Source organism: Pieris napi, chromosome 12 (genome assembly GCF_905475465.1).
Source record: "Pieris napi chromosome 12, ilPieNapi1.2, whole genome shotgun sequence".
Classification (NCBI taxonomy): domain Eukaryota; kingdom Metazoa; phylum Arthropoda; class Insecta; order Lepidoptera; family Pieridae; genus Pieris; species Pieris napi.
In genome coordinates, this window is record NC_062245.1 from 3,187,563 (window position 1) to 3,205,031 (window position 17,469).

Sequence of the window (17,469 nt, forward strand, 5' to 3'; positions counted from 1 at the left end):
ATAGATAGAATATTACTAACACCATTAGACACTTAATTTACAGAATAAAAAAGTAGATTTTCCTAAAACTCTAATTTTGTTTCTTTCAAGTATACCTAGTGGTATCGTATAAACTCCAGCTGTTTATGCAATAATCTAATCAATTGATTGATTGCAAAATATACAATGATAACTATGTATTTTATTTTTACAATTAAATGAGGATGTAATTAACTTGCGTAATGGATTATAAAGAAAGAAATAAATGCATTATTATATTTATTTTATTTCAAAGCACCGTTTTACAATAATCATAGACAATGTCAAATCAAATTAAAGGTAAATAATCTATAAGGGATTGACTTCAGACTAGTGATATGTGGTATTTTTTATCATCGAAAGCTTACGACAAAATTTTGATGTATTAGTCCTGATCTGAAGTCATGACTTCCCCTTATAGCAATGTAAAATATTGAATACACACAAAATATAATATATTTCAACTCATAAGAAAGTAGTGAATATTAAGGTTAAAAGACTGACCAATTTATTGTACAGCAGTACACATAAAAGCTCAAAGAAACAATAAGTGTAATAATAATTAAGAAAAATGTCAGATCTCGTTTTTGTTTGCTAAGCCTTGACCTCTAGTTGGTGACATTCATGTGCAACGACATAAGTATAGGTGAAATTGAATTTATTTAAAAAATAAATCAGGAAAATTGCACTACATAAAAATGTTAACATCAATAAATGGTCAGGAATTTGAGGAGTCTGACATATTTGTTTAAACAAAAAATTGACTTAATGGAAGAAACAATAAAACCTTACATATTATTACTTTTCTTGTATGAATTTTTGGATTTTTTCCGGTTCAGCAAGTTCCTTGATTCTATGAAGGTTATCCCACCAGAGTTTAAGACGATGGCGTCGAATCATATTAAACCAGGGCGTCAAGGGGCCTTCCAGGGTGGGGATGAAACTGTCAAAGGTTTTTTTAAGTATTTAGGAACTTTATGCAATAGTGGTGTAACAACTTATACAGATAGGTGTGATTACTTTAATTGAGAATTATTATTCTTTATATAAATCATATCTGCTCTTGTTTAATTATAGATTAGCAGGCTTCTGAAAGAACTTAGTAGAAAAAATATACTCACGCATTAAACTCATTCTTGGGGATGAAGCAATACTCAGAAATCTCATCAGAATTAGGTTTAACTTTGACATCGCTTTGAAAGAATAGTATATGGTCGATCTCATGTTCACCCCATACACCATCACCGGGGTCATGGTAATGGACACGCGTTAGGTAGGTAAACATTTCTGGGTCCATCTATAAAATTTGCATTTATAAGTTTCTTATAAGAATTGCATAAATTAGAATTTTGAAGATTGATACACTATTACTCCTGTTTAAAAAAATATTACATTGTGGACTGGCCTTTACTTTTCCAGGCACCCTAAATCACGTACAACAAAGAAGTGCAAAACATATATGCATTTACCTTATCTAATGGTACTCCAAGTTCATGGTTCATTCTTCGTCTTGCAGCTGTTATAATATCTTCAGCTTTACCATCTATATACAAGGGGTGGCTGCAGCATGCATTTGTATAATAATCTGGATATGTTACCTGTGATGAAATTGATTACAAGATATTATTATTAAGGACTACATCAAGCCCATAGACACCAACACTTATAAAAGTCTTTTTAGTGAAGAAAAAGTGAACTCAGAATCAGTCTGCTATTAAAAAATATTTATTCAAATATGGCATGACAATACACTACAGAATACTTTTTCAGCTACTTATAAAAACTTTATACTACCAAAACAATTGACCTCACTAAAAAGTAATTAATATTTAACAACTGCATGCAGTAGTAAAATAATCTTACCTTCTGACTTGATCGCCTTTGTAACAGCATATCACCTCTTTGGTTAAAAAAGAATACACTAAAGGCTCTATGCAAAGGCACTTGACCTTCGGGTCCTACTTTATGGCACTCTCGTTTAGTTGCTGTCCCAACAAAATTATCCTTTTCATCCACTAGCAAACAGATGTCTCGATCCAATGCAAGTTCCTAAAATTTATTTGATTAAGATAACTTTTTATTATAAATTTATTGTTGTTTTTAAATGTTCACTCTTGTTAGGATTCTTCTTAAAACACATATAATATTCTTCAGTGAATTATTTTTGTATTTAATATGAAGATAAACGTGAAGAACAAACCTGTGCTGTGTCTATTCTTTCTGATTCATCCGGTAATGGTTTACTTGGATCAGAGGCCAGATATCTTTTGCCAATTTGTAAACTGTTGTTCCATAATGTTCGAGTAAATCGCTTCATAAGCATCTTGAATGTAAACACGATCGTTATAAATGTGAATTGAGTACAATATTTTAATTCAACCGACAACAATTTGTATAACAATGTTATCAGTAAACAAAGATGACAGATCAGGCATTAAAATTACAAATGGAGTAAGAATAATTTTTGGTATTCAGGCATAAATATATTTAAAAATGAGTAGAAAATATAGATTTTAACGCTTTGGGCATTGCAATAATAAATATTAGGTACATAACAAATTTAAATAGTATGTAAATTAAATCTATATAGAGTATTTTTAGATCTTACCTTTTATATTGTTCGTTATTTAAGCGTACGAAACAATTATACTTTTTATTCTGAACATCGATCACGACTTGTTTACGTAGAAAGTAATAGTTTGATGTCGTATTCAAACTTAATACTTTTTAATTAGTATCGTAATGAGAAAACCTAAATAATTCAGCCGTCACTTATATAGAGCATTTAGTGAAATTAAAATATTAAAAACAATACTACTTTTCACTGGTAAATTAAATTAAATTAAATACAGTTAAACTAAATATGCAATTATATGATTGATGCGACAATGCGATACATTTGACAGACTACAGAGTATAGACAAAATTTTATGTATATGTCAATCGTGTATGTTAATTTACATTCTCTAGCCTCCCTGTGGCTTGAGTCAAATTCACTTTGCGTCAGGTGTGACCCACTACCGCCACAGAAATTAAGGAATAACATAAGCTCACGCTTTGTCACATGACAATTTCCATACAAATTTGATTGTGGTTCACCCCTGTCGTAAAGTGATTTTGTCACAACTCACAAGTCCCAAAGGCCAAACGGCATATTCATTATCGCAGGCACATGCATTATACGTAATAAGCACTATACGGTCGTATTTTGTTAACTGCTAAACGGCTTTTCACAAATTTTTAAAAATAATATCAATTCGAAAAATATATATTTTCCAATTATAATGGTTTATAAAATTATATTCGAATTTGTCATTACTTTGTTACCGTTTAATGGAAAAACTAAACCGTATCACAATATAGTCGTTATTAATAAGGCTGTCAGTTTCCCGAGTAAATTATAATAAGAATTAATTTTAAATTACCTTTTTCCAAGTGAAGACTGCACGTTCACTGCGACTAGACTGCGACTGTTTCTCTAGGGCACTAGTGCTTCGACTAACTGTAGCTATAGGTACTATTTTAAATTTCTAATCATGTTTATTAAATGTTAATTAAGTACTTAACTAAATAAGAAATTAAGTAATATATATGAATCTCTGAATAATTAATAAATGTCTAAGCTAAAATAGCTAATACGTGCTTAGTCTAATAATTAACTAAGTTATCGTTAGTATCTATGTTGTTTGTTATATGGTTACTGCAGTAATTTATTAACTACCGTTGTATATTAACCCTTTAATTTGTCACGATTTACTAATATCGAAAATAAAGTACAGAACGTAATGATTGTACTCTTGATACTAATAAACACTTAAAAAAAAACAATATATTTAAACTTTGACTGTCCCTCGCCTCTAAATAACACTTGGATCTTTGAAAATGACAAGAAATTTCCTAAATTATAAACCAAGAAATAGCCAAGAAAACATAAAACATTAAAGCATTCAGGTAATTTTCTTTTATATTTCCATCAATTAATATCAATTTACCCGGGTATTAAAAATATTGCTGCTTTTATCGAGTCAGAATTATTTTATCCTTATAAATCCTACGCTACTACAATCCTAGTTGTTCAGTAAATTATGAATTTTGAAAATCCTTCAAACAGCTCCAAATCTGATTGAAATACGACATTTCTATTTCTGTCGATCTAAATTTAACTTATTTCCTTTGGCGTCCGTAAACATGGAGACGAATAGTCGCCTTTGGGAAAGGAGAATAAGTGCAAGTATTTTTAATTCTCGTTTCTTTATTTTAAAATTATTTTGTGAAAATGTCCAATGTGAAATTGGCTATAAGAGTGCGACCATTTACAGAGAAGTATGTTGTCACAATTTTAAGACTAATGGTTCAAAATTCCGTCAGGGCAGGGAATAAAATAACACAATTTTAAGATAGCTTTTACGATTACTGGACATGGCTAAGAAATAATTAAAAAACGAATATAAGCAAATTTTAAGCTGCGCAGGATATTGTCCCCTGGCACTGTTTTATAATAATAATATGATTGACGAGATGTTTGGTATTGAATATTTTGTTTGAATTGTGTAAGTTTATATTATTAATATTCGGCTTCAAAGTGAAGGAACAGAAAACCACGGTTTTAACTTTTAACTATGAAACTAAATTTTTTGTCTTACTCGATCTTATTGTTTCAGAGAAGTAAAATCAGAGAAAAATCACTCACCTGTTGTAAGTATACTAGATGAAAAAACTGTTACAATAACAAATATAAAGGTAAGTTTCATATATCGCCTATTACATATTGATAGAATAATTATTTATATATTATTTTTTTACGCCTGCCAAAATATTGACGCAAATATTCACTGCAAGCATATCGCGGTGACAATTCTAAAATGAGTAGTGAGTGGCTGTTCTGCTCAACTGTCTTTTGTTTTTTATGTACGACTTCTTTTATTAAATATTAAGTTACCTACCATTAACAGTATAATAGAAAACACATCAACATCTTGTCACGATTAAGTTTTGAGTGTGTTGTAAAATCATATCATGGTATTGTTTTTACGATTCCAAAGATAACACTTTCTTAAAATCGTAACGTAGACATTATTTTTTTAGGTTAGTTTGTCAGGTGCCGGTGATAGTAGAGAGCGCTTACGTCGTTATCAAGCGGACTATGTTTTCGATAGTATGTCTTCTTCAAGTCCGAGTTATGCTTCACAGGAAAAAGTAAGAACGATAAATTAAAATATTGTACATGGGAGTGGGCGTTGGAACATTCATCGTTAATCTTTACGTAATAAAACACTAACATAATTGTACAGATTGCTAGCCAGTGGACTGTTAAATGTGTGTTAAAAATGTATATATATTGAATGTCAGAAGTATCTGTATAGTATATGTAATGTATGTATGAGCAAGCTGCCCTAACTAAATATATGAGAGAGTGAGATGTAAGAACCTAAGAACCCTACGTACGACGTACCCTAACACATAAATATTGAATATAAAAATAAGTACGTAATGTCCCAAGAGAACTAAGGTAACAGACGGAGACATACGGGTAGGATCAAAGGTTCGAGGTGGTGGGATTATCTCAAAGCTATCGGGAAGGCTCACCACGCCAAGGGCTTGAAGTAGTCTTTGCCACTTTGAGAGGAAGCGAAAAAGGAATAAGACAGACCAATATTCAAATCTGATTTATTGTTCAAAGACAATATCTTAAATACTAGGTACTTACACCTATTCACACATACTTGATATTATTCTAGTGAGCTGTTGGTGTAATGCGCACCTTCAGCTATTAATATTTAGAACTACCACGTGAGCCGTCTCATAGACCAGTGCAGATAGCCTTCAAAATAAATAAAAAGTGAAAAAAATTACAGTAGGATGAAACCCATTAGAAAAGCAGGGGAATATGATCAAAATGAAAGGAAAAATAAATTACGGTCGATCTGAGGTCGGGAAAGGGTAGGGGGGGGAGGTTTAAGGGTAAAAAACGGTTTATCTCGATTTCCGGCAAAACTAAAAGTCCTATCGAAGAAAGTTAAATGGCAAAGTTGTAGGTAATAAAAAGATCTAAAACTTTTGTATTCACACATTTTTCACATAACCTCAAAATTTATGTGAAAAATTCAAAAAACCAAGTTTTTGGTTTTTAATTTTTATCTTTTACAAATTTCTTTTTTTTTTAACGAAATTTGGTGAAAACTTACCTTATTATGTCCCAAATATACTGTAATTTATTTGATTAAAAATATTTATTTTTTCACCTTATTTTGAATTAATATCGAAAAAACACCCTAATTTTCAATCGAAAATTCTGACGTCAAAATTTCAGCTTTTTTCAAAAATTTTATGTGCTTTCAGTGCGTTGAAATCTCTACTTTCCTTTGGTAAAAAAATATATATATATTACCATAGTAAATCTTCTCAGAAAATGCAAAAAATCGTACGCAGTAACGCCCAGACCCGTCATCACCTTCCCTACTTCTCTATGAATCTTCTTTAAATTATAATTAGATGCCTATTTATTACTATTTTAAGATAACTTATATATACCTGAGTGACCTAAAAAAAATTTTTAGCCTTTAGATGGGCTAAAATTTTCGTATTTCATAGAGAAGTAGGGAAGGGTATGACGGGTCTGGGCGTTACTGCATACGATGTTTTGCATTTTCTGAGAAGATTTACTATGGTAATATATATATATTTTTTTACCATAGGAAAGTAGAGATTTCAACGAACTGAAAGCACACCAACTTTTTGAAAAAAGCTGAAATTTTGACGTCAGAATTTTCGATTGAAAATTAGGGTGTTTTTTCGATATTAATTCAAAATAAAGTGAAAAAATAAATATTTTTAATCAAATAAATTACAGTATATTTGCGATATAATAAGGTAAGTTTTCACCAAATTTCGTTTAAAAAAATAAATTTTTGTAAAAGATAAAAATAAAAAACCAAAAACTTGGTTTTTGAATTTTTCACACCAATTTTGAGGTTATGTGAAAAATGTGTGAATACAAAAGTTTTAGATCTTTTTATTACCTACAACTTTGCCATTTAACTTTCTTCGATAGGACTTTTAGTTTTGCCGGAAATCGAGATAAACCGTTTTTTACCCTTAAACCTCCCCCCCCCCCTACCCTTCCCGACCTCAGATCGACCGTAATTTATTTTTCCTTTCATTTTGATCATATTCTCCTGCTTTTCTAATGGGTTTCATCCTACTGTAATTTTTTTTGGTTTCAAAAATTATCGGCACTGGTCTATCAGCAGTTGATCAATGTTCAAATGAAATCTAAACAATATTTTTTTAATGTTATCTACATTCAACAAATACTGTACAAAGTCGGCAAGAATCGTTGTTGTCGATTTTTGAGTCTTGTCATATAGAAGTGCATTTAATACTATTTATCTTTATTTATATAATGTGGTTAGGTGGAAAATTAAACTAAAATGCAAGTTAACTTTGATTACACTTAGGGGACTATTAGATTTTAAGACAATAGGAACCTGCACCTTATCCTAGCCCTCTTACCCTTGAAATCTGGGACATTTTCGTTTGTAACCCTGTGGTGCTTTTTTTTTATACTTACGCTAACTGGACTGGAAATTTAAAACTAATTTCCCATACAAAGCCAATACTTCTAAATAAAAACGGTTTCGTTTTTTATAACGATGTGTTTACATTATAAAATTTATATTAAAAGTTGTTGATGCGATAGATGTGATTTTTTTAGGTATTTCAAACAATTGGTCAACCAGTTTTGGACACTATATCAAGCGGCATATCAGCATGTGTCTTGGCATATGGCCAGAGTGCCACCGGAAAAACCTATACCATGATGGGAACTGAGGCTAGTCCAGGATTGATTCCGAGACTTTGTTTGGCTTTCGCTGAAACGGAACCATTGGATTTAACCGTCAGGTAAATTACAAATTTGGAATAATTGTTACTTTACTATGATAATAAAATCATATTTACTAAATAGAGAAAAGATTTGTGCAAATTTTGAAATCCATCTGTATTCATTATTCATATAAGCCACATTATACGTGAGAAACATATATTATATTACTATTTCGAATAATATAGTACGATTAAATATCAACTGTGTTAGGGATGCTATTTTAATAAAAAGAGCGCGAGAGAAATCTTGTAGTTTTTTAAATAATTCGGTTGTCAATAGTTTTATAAGTTGCTAAAAACATTTTAATTTCTAAGCGAACAATTTTAAATTAAAACAATATTGTTCGTTTTTATAGGAAGATTAAATGCATTAACAATACGTCATGAATTATTATGCGCTGTGGAAAAAACAAAGGATTTTGAACCCAACTTCTTGTGGTAGCCTTATCAGTCTAATTGCGTTCTACTTGGTTTCTTTTTGCCATGTATTTACGCTGATGAAAAGAGAAAAATGAATACTTGTGTGTATGAACTAATCAGTGCAATTAAACTGATTTATCTGTTATAAGGAATATACACGGCTCTTTAAAAATAACACCTAACGTTCCAATGAAATAGCACGCAATTGTTATCAGTACATAAATCATGTAAACACATATAGGGTTTACAGACGATAGATATAGCTGATAACATTCGTTCGGTAGAAAACTTCGCGTGTTTATAATGTCCTTGGAAATGTGTTTCTTTATAAAGCTATCCCAGACATATTGAATACGGCGATAAAATGTGATGGAGGTTTATTATGAAAGTTTTTTACAATGCGTTATCGCTACGTAATTACTGGAACCGATTTTGAGTTTGTTGGGAAAAGAATATTGAAATATCCGGTTTTTATCGCCTTCAAAATGTTACATTTAGTCAGTTTAATGGGTTAGTTTTGTTTTAACGATTGGTCATAGTATAAATAATTGTTTCCCGTACGTAAGACATGTATTGTATTACAGTACGAGAGTCTTTTGTTTTAAGTGATTCAGGGGAAGATTCAGAAACGAAAGTTAGCGCTAAGTCTGACGTCAAAAATGTATTGGATTTTGATAAAGGGGAGTCATAGTTCGCTCAAAGTCTCGTTTCTTAACACCCTGAGAGTGAAGGGTTTCCTTTAAATTTTACCCTGTATCTTAAGTCTTCACATTTAAGTTGATTTTTTTTATCGTCTCTCCTACCTTACGATAATATTTAAACTAACTTATAAATAGGAAAAAAGGTTCTCTGTAACGCCCACAATCGCTGTAAAATTACTATGAATATGTATTGATCTATCCGAAAACGCAGGTAAATGCTTTTTATCCGTGTCCGTATATCAAATAATTTTAGCAGGAATTAACGAATTTGAAATAATACAACCGTATTTTAACATTACTGAAACTTTTTAAGAAGACGATAAATTATAAGTTTTATAAAAAGTGTCGCATTCCAGCATTCAATGATCTGCGACGGAAAAAGCGACTTCGGAAACAATGTACGTCTATCATCATAATAAATGTTAATAGAATAACTGTTAAAAAAACTCACATAACTGTGACAGACAAAGTCGTGATTCGATTCTTACATTGAAAATAAACGAAGAATAATAATAGCGAAGGTGTCGCTAGAGCAATCTAGGACAATCTACATATCGCGTGCAACGCCATCGTTTTTGGTGTTCTTTACATAGACAATTTGGTTCCAGTCAAAATTGCTAGATTCATGAAAATTGAGCGGCATTCAATTCCAACGTAAACTCAGTGTAGACAGAGGTAATAAAGGAAATTACTGACTATTGTTTATAATCATGAAACCGGGTATATTCTTATGTCAATAAACAAAGAGTTATATGTAAATGTATCTATATTGAAAAACTGTCAAAAATATGTCCAAATTTTAAACTCTAAAATAAATAGCATATAAATTTGTTTTTAGTAGTATTTATTAAATTAATAAATTTATATTTTTCTTCATTAATCGTAAATCGACAACAACAACGTTCCAAGCCAAGAAATGTAATACAATTTTGGCTGTTATATTTGTCTTATATTATATATGAGATCAAAGTCCAAGAGCAAAAATATTAATTTAAAATATTTACTTGTGTTTAATTGTCTTTATTAATTAAAAGTAGATTTTCAGTTACCCACAATTACTGAACATATTTCCATAATATACACATTAGCGAGTCATTAAGCTATCAGAATCTCTTATAAGACAAAAACTTATTTCTAGAAGAAAATCCTGATACATTAAAACAAATACTTGAATGTATATTTGAAACTAAAACAAGGTTCATACTCTATATATTAAGCTTGGCAGTTAGGGTCTTATTTACACCGCCCGCCCATGCTTTCCACTTCGTCAAACCTATCCGCCCGCCCGACGGTCTAGACGCCTCCAGGAGAATCCTCACTCGAGTTGTACGTTAACAAAATAAAAGTAATTGCGTAGTTAGAAATATTTGCTAATTGAATAAACTTTTATTTAAAAAAAAATGGAAAGTTTATTGTAATTTTAAAGTCTAATTTTTTGCTCTATAGTTCTATACGATAGCGGTAGTTGCATACTTCTACATCCGGGCTCTTGTGAATATGCGTAAAACCATATTTTATTAAAATTATTATTGGGTTTCGATTGAAGGGTTTCATGTTTCAAAAAAAGTGATGTGATTTATTATTGTATTTTATGCATAAAATATTTTCTACATTGTTCAGTTTCTTTGAAATATACAACGAACGCGTTCATGATCTGTTGGCTTCTGAGGTCCTACCTTGTAATTCACTCCCGAGGAGAACTGGAAATACACGGAAAGACCTACGCGTACGGGAACATCCCACTAAAGGACCATACGTGCAGAGTAAGTAGTTAATGTAAGGTTTACAAGTATAATTTTATTGTTAATAGTTTTGGTTTTCTAATTAAAATTTTGCTATTAGTTTGTACACCTTACACTGACGTCATAACATTACACCGTCTCATGTACAAAGTACGCAATTGGGAAAAACCTAATTAATTAAATTATGTCCACATGGGGCATGAAAGACATACATAGCATCTTTATCATTGCTTCCCATTATTGTATAGTGGTGGCGATCTAAGCTTGATACCCGTCATCCATTTTATAAAAAGATATCGGTACAAATAGTTCGATCGATACTTAAATTCTCTTTAGTGGTGCTATAAGATTTCTGTAGAGCAAAAACCAAGTAATGCTATCGTTCTTAATATTATATGATGCAGACCTTCGTCGAGTATCAGTGCATGACGTGGAGTCCTTGTTAAGCATAGTGAGTGAAGGGAAGCGGCAAAGACGATCCGCTGCTACTAAAAGAAACTGCAATTCTTCGAGGTCTCATGCTCTACTGGAAATAAGTACACCTCATGCTACGCTACGATTGGTGGATCTTGCTGGAAGGTATTTCCGTGTCATCAGACTCAAACATCCAAATATTTTTGTGTTTTGTTTGTACAACAAACTCCTGAACAAAGCGGAAGAATTACCTGTAAACAAAAGACAAAATCTAATTAAACGAAAGTAACTTGCTAAAGTGTAAATAACTGAGATTTATCTGGCACTAAATCTTTAGTTTAAAATAAAATTATTCATTATTTTGTAAATGTGGACTAGGCTGTTAGATTCTAAACTGTTCTTCATTCTGGAACATTCTGAAAACTCAACCTAAGGCTTAAAGGTTTGTGGAATTATGTTAATTTTACCTCTATTGGAAGGAATATTTTTATTTTTTCAGCGAAAAAGCTGGCCAAGAAGGCAACGGCGGATGTCGACAGAAGGAAGGATCAAATATAAACAAATCGTTGGTTGCATTGAGCAATGTTATTTCAGCCTTAGGTCAGTAAAGAATATTATTTATTTACAACATCTTGCATAAATCGATCTCTTCCAGGCAACCCTTTAACAAAAAAAAAAAAATATGCTGAGCACAAATAAAAAACTGAATAAAATGTACAATAACTTAAACATAAAGAAAACAAAACAATTAAACATTCACATTTATCTATATAAATATCTTAGTGCATAGTGTAGTGATTGAAGTGTGTGAGTTGTGTCGGTTCAAAGACACACACACACACTAGATATCCTACTCCACAACTCCCAATTGCCCATCTGGACTTTTGTTGAGATTTTGTACTACGCGATCCCGATGTTGCAACATCAGCGCTACGGATATTGAGAAACCTATTTCGAAATTGTATACGAATACAAATTTTTAGGATCGGTATTGCTATCGCTATTGAAAGATTTCCATGGAGAAATATGCATCTGTTGTATTGACCAATTCTAGAGATAGGCATATCGAGAGGGAAAGAAAAGTCTTCGTACTGTTTATTTAGGCACCTTCACCAAGAGCAAGTGTTAATACGATAAGGAAAAGACCATTCGTGCAAAGATGTGGTCTACAGTAGCTTAGTAAAGAGAGTATGGACTTAAAGCTGTATTCTTATTGCACCTTTCATCCGCTTGTTATGAAAATATGTCGTCGTTTACAAAACATTGATTTCTTTTTAAATAGAAATTCTGCCCGCAATTTACATTTATAACTTTTCACACGCAGGCCAAAGGGAAAATGATAATAATTTTACATAACAATTAATGTTTTAAATGACATTTTTAGGCATATAACCTACTGCGTCAATTTTATGCAATAGGTATATAATAATAATAATAATAATAATAATAATAATAATATGGTACAAGACTAATCCTACAAGTGTGAAAGTTATACTTGCGAGTAATAATATATAGCCGTATGTAAATCTGGGTCACCGTTTCAGCTAATTTAATAACTTAATTCCATATTCCAAGGTCCAAAATTGATATTGCTAAAATAAATTAACATAATAATTTGTTTAATTAATATTAATTAGGTTGTGCAACTTATTGTTGGCAAGGTTAAGTTCAAGGTTCTATTTCATAATAATCTCGCACCAAATTGCTAATCACGTATGGATTTCTATGGATTAATGTCAATGACTTACCAACACACTGCACAACCTTTGGTAAACAAATGAGAATCCAGTTATCGTCGACTCGTCTACCTAAACAAGTTAGACAATCGGTCGTAAATTCCAATAATTATTGGTAACGTAAATATAGCTATGGGATGTTTTGTCCTTATCACTCTAGCCTCGTAATAAGAGTGTGAGAGTGATCAGATTTGGACCCTACGTTAATGAGTAAGTAAAAATTAGAGAAAAACTTGCCTGTTTAATTCTTTCTCTATTATCTGATTCTAAAGTTACGAAGTTTGTTCGCAATTGTGTTATACATATTAAAGGTTGTATATAGTACAATAGTAGATATTGTAGTACGTACTGTGTCACCAGTCGTATACAGTGCCTCTTTCAGTTCATTTATTGTACAAATACACATCAGCAGTAGTGTTATAAGTCCGATTCTCAATCCTAAAGTGCTTGAGAGGCTTGAGAGTCGCCCATGAACTAAATTAAGACTTGTAGGTACGGTGAATTGACATTGTAAGGAAACCGGCATGTCTTATAAATTACAGTTAGGTACAGAAGACTGCCCCAAAGATGAATTATCTGAAATTCACGCGGAAATGTGTTTGCTGCAAACAGTGCAAGAGTTAAATACATTTTTTTTTTAATAGTACGCGACGGGGGCCGAGGTAGATTCGTACCGTACAGGAATTCTGCATTGACGCTGTTGCTAAGAGACTGTTTAAGTGGTGACTCTAGCACTTTTATTATTGCAAGTATGTATCTGTTTCGAACTAGTTAATGAAACCAACAAAACTATCTATATGTTAAAACTATCATATAGAGGATGAACGATAATGTTTATTTTATATACTTAATCGATTGAAATGTAAATAATTGATGATAGTTATAGACTACAAGCCCATGAAAAAAAAACACCTGTGAAATGAACCAACGTGAAAAACGCTTAGACGGCTGTTACTATATCAGAAAATAACTCTGAGCACTAGGTATGCCGTCATTTTTGAGCGGTACAGGTGAGTACGTGAGTGAATGGAATTTCTCAGGTAGAAATGAGGAATTACGACTAATTATTAATGTACGGCTTTGGTATAGTGTATAGATGATTAAAAATAAATGTCGAAAAACACAGTGCCGTACTAATGTGGTGGTGCCGAAAGTCAGTGCAAATTTTTAATTCGACGATAATTGCAGAAGCAATATAGGTCATTTACAAATTGTACGGCATTTGTGTTATTCCTTTTGGACACATATACAGATACTTTACCCGTAAACGCCGTACATATTTCCAGCGCAGGGGTCGAATTTAATATAGGTTTTTGTTTTATTAATTTATATTTAGATAATATGGGAATTGTAGCTAAGAATTTTGACCGCATTGCTAAACTGTAATATTTTTTTCAGCAATATCTCCAAGTATCAGCTGTTTAAGTGAAACTGCTTCAACACTACGTTGGGTAGCGAGAGCACGATATTTGCCAGTTAAAAATCCTCATAATAAAGATAATTTAACAACAAAATCAGCGCTGCAAGCGCAATATAATCAATTATTGCTTGAACTAACCAAACACTATATTCGTTACGTAAGTCATAATTTCTCATAATTTTTATATGTTCCTACGTTATTTTCGAAAAACTTATATTTCTTTTGTAGGTACCTGCAACCGGAAAAATATTATTTGAAGACAAGCACTGGGATTTAAACGTTGAAAAGATTTGTAAAAAAGAAAATATAGGGAATATTATGAATTTTTCGCTAGCAAAAGTAACAAATAACCTTGACTCTGTACCAACTATGGGCGACGAAGGTTCTAATTTAGTCACAAAAGTTGACAAACAAGATATTGCCAAAGAAATAAATAATGAAATCGATAATTTACTGGGAGTGCCTTTAGCGCGCAGTGGCACTGATATTGACATAGTTATGCCTACAAGAAACCAAAGACAGTATAGATCTCAAGAAGTTCTTTCTCCAGAAAAAATTGAACAGTTACAGCTTAATAAAGATATTCTTTCTGACCCAAGCCTCAGTGAACATCGATTAGATAAAACAAAATCTGACAATATAAATCTCAAATCACCAGTTTCCATTTTGTATGATAAAAATCAAAGAGCTGAAATAGTTGCATCTGTTACAGAAAGGCTTTATTCAAAATTGAAAAATAACGAAATAAGCGATCAAAAGCCAGAAGGCACTTTAGATAAAAAAAATTCACACCCCATGAATGAACTAAAAATTTGCACCAATGCCCGCCAACGGTTAATGGAAATAAGCCAAAAAGCAATACGAAATAAGAGGAGAATCGGTATACCAGCTTATACACAGACAAGAAAAAATATTATACGTATGAGAGATCAGTGTATAGATGCACAACGAGATTTGTTATCCTATCAACACTTTGAATTAAATAATATCAAACACTTATGTTATCGAGACGTTAGCACAGAAACTAAATCTCTAACTCCTCGTTATAAAGAAGTCGCCACCGGCTCTGATTACGGAAACTTATCCACGAATGACAACTTTACTACGACAGAATTTAACAGGAAAGTTTATAAGGAGACCGGTACTATGGCTACTATATGTAGCAAAGAAAGGTGTACGCAAACTTTGAACGTTTTGAAACCCCCGAAAAAGAAAAGGCGCTCAATTATATCAAAATATTTAAAACATTTTGAAAGAAAATCTATAAATAATACACCGTCAATTATCAATATTAATATTACACCACTGTATAATCAGGAAATCGAGCCTGAATATTCTGGAGACGGTAATAATCAAAATATTCAATGCAATATTATGGCTCCTGACCTACTTAAGAACCATGGAATTGAATCATTACAAACGAAAACGAACCCAATAAATCAAGACCAAAGTAGTGATGAAGACAGTTCTTCGTGTGATGTCCAGGTGGAGGCTTTAGAAGCTGTTGTAACTGACGATGGTACTGATAGTTCAGAAATGTTTATGTTACCAAAACCTTTAATCTATAACACAGGCACAGAAACACATGAGAAGCAAGAAACAAAGATTTTGTCTTCGTCAACTGAAGAGGAACATGACAATCATTCGATGAACTGTTCCGATATCGAAGATGACTTGAGATCTAAATTATACTTAAATCAATCGTTCAGAAGTTTAGATACAGATGAGTCAAATAATTCTACGAAAACTGAGGATTGGTGTTGTAAACGAAGCAATTCGTTAAGACGAAGTAATACAAATCAGAGGACCAAATTTAAAACTGCTAAATCTAAGTTATATAAAGAGTTTTTAGGCATGAAAAAGGAGAACGATAGCGCTGAAGAGTCTTCTTCATATAGCTCGTTTTATTGTCCTTCGTCGAATAATATTAACAATAACATGATACCGAGAAAGCCTATTAAATTTGAAAAAATAGAAAAAACATACGACCGACGTGACTCTTTTAAAAATGTTGAAAGGAAAATTGAAAATTCTTGTAAAAAACTCGAATCAGCAACCAATAATTATGAGAATTACCTAGACAACTATACGAGAAATGTTAAACCTGTTTTAAGAACGCCTACAGAATATCTGCAACATTTGATAGAGATAAGAAAAGAGTTGGTCAAAGATGATTGAATAGGATAGTTCAGTCTTTACAGCTGCATACAGTATAAGCTAGCGATAATTCGTTTATAGATATTATTTCGATTATGTTAGGTTATTAATCATAACAATGGTTAATACATTAGATCGTATGATGTATTCTCGACATTTGCATTTTAATGTGTATGTAGACAATGTGTCTTGTAAAAGTTATTAATTACTCATTCAAATCTAAAACTACATCAATAAATAAATTACGACTGGTGTTAAAATGAATAAAAATGACACGTCAAATTACAATTAAAATTTTTGAAATTGATACATTTCATTTACAGATTGTATAGTTTTGTGATCCAATTAGCGGATATTTTATTATTTTTGTATAAATAATGTTTATATTTTCTCAAGAAAGTTTCATTTTATTTTAATGCAATATGCTGGTTCATTCGAAACCCGAGTATTCTGAACTAAAAATTTGCTATATTTTTATTAATCTCGATTTTATAATGTATTATTTTAGTTATATAAGCTTGTAATGTTTTATAACTGTTGAGTGGCAACACTTACATTATGTATGAAGTGCAAGATTTTGTTAAATGATAAAAGTTATAACTAATAAATATAATATTACTGTGAGTTTCTTGCGTCTACTCTACATGAATAATAATAAAGAAATAAATACTTATTCACCAATAGTTATTTACAAATTAATTATTAAATAACAATTAAAAAATAAATTAAATCAGTGACGCTACAACCTCTTTAACTCTTTCCCTCAAATTTCTGAAACTGTTTCATGATCATTTTTAATCTAATAGGCAAGTAGGTGATCAGGCTCCAGTGCCTGACACTCGCCGTCGACTTTTTGGGTTTAAGACATGTCGGTTTCCTCACGATGTTGTCTTCAGCGTGCGACTTTCATACCTGAGGTCGTAGGTTCGATCCCCGGCTGTGCACCAATGGACTTTCTTTCTATGTGTGCATTTAAC

At 31.7% G+C, this 17,469-nt stretch overlaps 2 protein-coding genes across 2 annotated transcripts; one reads left to right on the plus strand and one right to left on the minus strand.

The window, feature by feature from the left end:
• Positions 1-245: 245 nt before the first annotated feature.
• Positions 246-2,923, minus strand: LOC125054686 (isopentenyl-diphosphate Delta-isomerase 1). The gene is made up of 6 exons (XM_047656701.1): positions 2,627-2,923; positions 2,219-2,341; positions 1,882-2,067; positions 1,488-1,616; positions 1,140-1,315; positions 246-961 (listed from the first exon to the last, which is right to left on the minus strand). Exons 2-6 carry the CDS (start codon positions 2,339-2,341, stop codon positions 817-819), a joined length of 759 nt encoding a protein of 252 aa, XP_047512657.1. The 5' UTR covers positions 2,627-2,923; the 3' UTR covers positions 246-816.
• A 1,371-nt stretch (positions 2,924-4,294) lies between these two features.
• On the plus strand, positions 4,295-17,333 carry LOC125054635 (kinesin-like protein KIF16B). Its single transcript, XM_047656643.1, has 10 exons — positions 4,295-4,341; positions 4,680-4,758; positions 5,104-5,214; positions 7,733-7,920; positions 10,644-10,786; positions 11,170-11,344; positions 11,679-11,779; positions 13,560-13,664; positions 14,314-14,492; positions 14,564-17,333. Exons 1-10 carry the CDS (start codon positions 4,295-4,297, stop codon positions 16,511-16,513), a joined length of 3,078 nt encoding a protein of 1,025 aa, XP_047512599.1. The 3' UTR covers positions 16,514-17,333.
• Positions 17,334-17,469: the final 136 nt, after the last annotated feature.